General features: G+C 30.1%; 1 protein-coding gene across 5 annotated transcripts in view; it reads right to left on the bottom strand.

Annotated features, from left to right (window-relative positions):
- The window catches only part of LOC106458405 (CLIP-associating protein 1-like), a 217305-nt gene that overhangs the window by 81118 nt on the left and 131699 nt on the right, over positions 1-4488 (bottom strand). For all 5 annotated transcript variants that reach the window (XM_022384708.1, XM_022384728.1, XM_013917922.2 and 2 more), the window contains one exon: positions 2214-2304. In XM_022384708.1, coding sequence (XP_022240416.1) covers positions 2214-2304 — 91 coding nt within the window. The remainder of the gene's footprint in view (positions 1-2213; positions 2305-4488) is intronic.

Here is a 4488-nt window from a genome sequence, read left to right as displayed (position 1 = left end):
GGATAAGAGATCTACTGAAGTCAGCTTTGTACCAGGAGACAAAGTGTGGTTGTATAATCCCAGGAAGACCAAAGGAAAGTCTCCTAAGTTGTCTTCTCCATGGGAAGGCCCATATGACATAGTGGATTGTCTCTCAGATGTGACTTTCCAAATAAAATGTGGTCGACGAGGTAAGCCAAAGGTGGTGCATGCCAAAAGGCTTTGGCATTATCAAGGTCCGGGACATTTCAGTTGGAACGAAGTGAACAATGGAACAAATACACTGCTGAAGACATGTCACCTGAAAAAAGCCTCTGTCAAAGAAGAAACTCTACCCGGTTTTGAAAAGGGAAATAGTGAAGCAATTAATGAAGTTACTACCACTGATGTGACTGTTACTGATAATGGGACATTTCCTGATGGAGCAGATGAACCCCACATGAAGCAGAAGCCAATGAGATGGAGACCAGTACGAAAGAAGATACGTCCTGTAAAATTAAGAGACTTTGTTGAATGTTAATTTTGTGTTTGTAAATTCTGTACATTTAATCAAGTTATTGTTAATTATCTATTCATTAATGTAAGTGGCTATTGTTCGGAATGAACAATACTAAGGAAGGGGCAGTGTTACGACAGCAGAAGTCACACGATGCTGAGAGCATGCTCGCTGGAGTTTCTAGAAGGATCATGAAGGCCCGAGTGCAATTGAGACACCCTCTTTTTTAACATATAAGTCTGGTGAGTAAAATCAGTGGGATCAGCAGATAGGTCGAAGAGATATGCAGATAGATTGAAGATATAGATTACTGAGTCAAGCGAACAGTAGGCATCGTAGGTAAAGTGTGTGAACCACTATGATTTATAGTGTGTGTGTGTGTTATAAAGGTTGTAAAGTTTAAAGTGACTGTGAAAATTCTGTGTATTACAAAGTTGTATTGAGAAAGAATATAATAGTTTTAATTAAGAAAGGACTTTTATCACTGAAGTTCATCAGAAAGAATTTATACCCGAAATTAAGGAAATTATCAAACAAGCAGATACATAACAATACAATCTATATTTTACATACTAATATATATACAAATGTAAGGTATTTTTAGAAATAAAACAATTTAATTTTACAAATTTATTATAACCACAGATAAGAATTATATAAATTTAATAAAATGTTGATTTGAGCTAATATTTTTAAAAATATTATTGTGTTCAATGAATGCATTATATATTACACCATATTTCGAGTAGTATTTTAATTTCTAGCCAATAACTATAACTAAAGATAACTGGTTACATGTTTATTTCTCTCCACAATAGAAAAAAAAAAAGGTTTAATAACGACATGTTCAGATAATGAAATGATAGCAGCTATTCATATCACGACAAGTTAAAATCAATAATACTAGTTTTACTTTAAAAAAAGTAAAAGACATTCCCCTACTCTGTAGATTTCTTTTGCCAATACACTGAATATAATTTGGAAGGCCTGAAAACATTTCAGAATGCAACCATTTTTTATGGAAGCTTCTAAAAATATGACAAATCATTTATACCTAACAAAATTTTACAGAAAGCATAGTATTTAGAAAGTTTAATTGACACTCCTGCCTCACTCTAAACTGACCTTCAAGACATTTTCCAATGGACTTATTCACCTAACATATGTATACTAAATTGGGTTCTTTTACCACAAGTGGCTACTGAAGCCAGAGAAATTTATCATAGGTATTTTAAAATTACATCATACCACACAAATTCAACAAATATAAAATTTATTTTACATCTTCCTCGAGTGTCATCTGGAAATATGCCAAATATGGTTATAAATTATTCAGAAATTTCTGAATGTTGAACATTAAAGACACAGATAAGCACCACTACTAAGCTTTGTGCTAGAACAAGATAACAAACAGTAATGGGAAAAACAAAAATGCTAAATTCAAGATCAAAATGATTTTTGTCCTTAACTCCTTCACTAGTTAATAGTTGAAGGTTTAAAGGAGTATAGTAAGGTCGAACAGTATTCAATTTTTGTACATTCAGGATAAGTAGCCATTTCCAAGTTGCAAAACAAGTTCCATAATAATTATAGAAATGCAAGTTAATAAAATAAACCATTTAAAAAATGTCCCCCAGAAACTAGTGGTCATTCATTATATCAAACTTCCTTATTGGAGATATGTGCTAGGTGTATCTAAATGTCTTACTGTGTGAGAAACTAATCATGCTGTACTTACTTGCTGAAGTAGTGGGAGGCTTAGGAGCTGTAAACACACTCCTTCTGGTAGGGGGTGCACTACTGGCTCGTTTTGATGCTGACTTGGATGACTGATAAAATAAAATTGAATTCACACAAGTATTCTTTTTTATCTACTTACTCAAGTGATACAAACTGGAAATCAAATTCAATGTAAACAACCATCTTATGATACTAAGACAAAGTTATTAATGAAACATCAAAACAAAGACATTAAAAACATGGTGCATAAATACATAGCAATGAATATTTAAATATTTTGAACAGGTCCAATGCATTCCCACAATTTATCTGCAAGACAACAGAACTTTTAACACACAGACATATAGCTTAATTCTTTAATTTCCAGTTTTATACATAAGCAAAAAAATTAAGAAAAATAATCAATATATTACTTTAACATAAAAATGTAAAAATCAACTGGTTTTCATATGTAGACCAAAAATGCAAAGAGAAAGCAACTGTTTGAACAAACTAAAAGAAAAAGTAGTATATTATTAGGGTATAATAATGGATTTAAAAAATGCACAAGTTTTAAGCAAATAATAAGCAGTTATGAGCTGTCTGAAAGTACAGTTTTTATGCAGAGTGTAGAATTGATATGCTATATTCTTATAATATTTAACTATTTATAATACATGCATGTTTCACAACTGGACACATTAATTTATGTACAATACATTTTAACAATAATGACCATAGAATACTATAATTTCTTCATCAGCTCATTATATTTCAAATAATAATTCCTTGTAATACATATATATTGCTTTTAAGTACTCACAGTAAGTTTGTTTTGATCTGATATTAATCATTGTCTTGTTCAATAGCCTATACAATCACCCAAGTCTAATTATTAATTAATTACTTTTTTTAACAGTTAGTAGATATTAATAATTAACTAGTTTTTGTTCTACATTTCAACTGGTAATCTGCTGCAATCTTCAGGGAAGTCCTCAGAAAGACTATTTTTGTACTAGTAGTGGCTGGGATTTGATCCTGAATCCTCTTTGTAGAGGCTGGTGAGCCATCTATTCATATGAATGCTTGTTTGAATGCTTTCAAAATGAGTATCCAGGTCTTGTTGACTTCTATGCTTACTTGGCTCAGTGTATTATCAGTTAGGTGGAAGTAGAAAGGCTCTCTATCAAAAAGACCCAGGATCGAATCTCGGCCAATACAACCACAGAAAGAGCTTATTTCAGGAATTCCCTGAAAACAGCAAAAGATTAGCAGTTGAAATGTAGAATAAAAACTAGTTAGTAATTAGTTTAAAACAAAAAATTAAAAACTAATTAATAATTAGAGTTAGGTGATCATATAGGCTACTAGCCATAAAAACAATATTACTTTTAAAAACATATCTGATGTATATTTTTTTAAGCATACAAACAAGTCAATAGAAACAGATCTTATCTGATAATAAAACATTAAGTGTTACTAATGGGTTTTAATTTTTTGTTTAAAATAGCTTATTAACTAATAAATGGATAAATACATATATTCAATTTTCTGTTGTTGACCAGGAGAACAGTTTATTATTTTAATAATAAGCATAATATTTTCTTATTCAATTCTTCTATCTGCAAATAAATATTTAAATTTAAGCAATACAAGTTTATGTCATTAGATATTATAGTAATAAAGAAAAGCTTGCAAAAAATATATATATAATTTATATCTTATTAAACAACATAATTGTCTTAGTACTAACTCAAAAGAAGAAAAATTGAATAATTGAATTTATATAATTGATAATAAGTCTTTCAAAGAAAATAAATGTATAAAAATAGTCACTATTTTAAGGTTCTTCAGGTCAACAGAATATATGTTTTAAACTTGTACATATTACAGTGAAGGCCCTAGTGCCTATTTCAGTAAACAAATTTTGCTTATTCCTCCTTAGAGTATGACTTTAACAATCCATTTCAAAGTTTTTTACTTCTATTTTCCTAGATGAAAATGCTATATTACAACTACCTATTAACAGTGAAAATTAGTTTATGTATATGAATTTATGGGATAAAGCATTCATATATACTACTAATTTAGTTTGTATGAGAGGCCTGAACATGGTAGAAAATAAGACCTTATCCATTCCAAAAACTGCAAAACAACATACTTTTACCCAGTGTTTGAGTAAACTTATTATAATTCTCAAAATAATTACTACATGTAACCTGACACTTTCAAATGGTACAAGACCTGTGTCTTCACAACCAGTTTATATCACCATAAAATGCACCAAACAAAGA

Source organism: Limulus polyphemus, unplaced genomic scaffold, assembly GCF_000517525.1.
Source record: "Limulus polyphemus unplaced genomic scaffold, Limulus_polyphemus-2.1.2 Scaffold22, whole genome shotgun sequence".
NCBI classification, from domain to species: Eukaryota; Metazoa; Arthropoda; class Merostomata; order Xiphosura; family Limulidae; genus Limulus; species Limulus polyphemus.
Note: the sequence above shows the minus strand (reverse complement) of the source record. Positions and strands in the feature narration are given on the sequence as shown.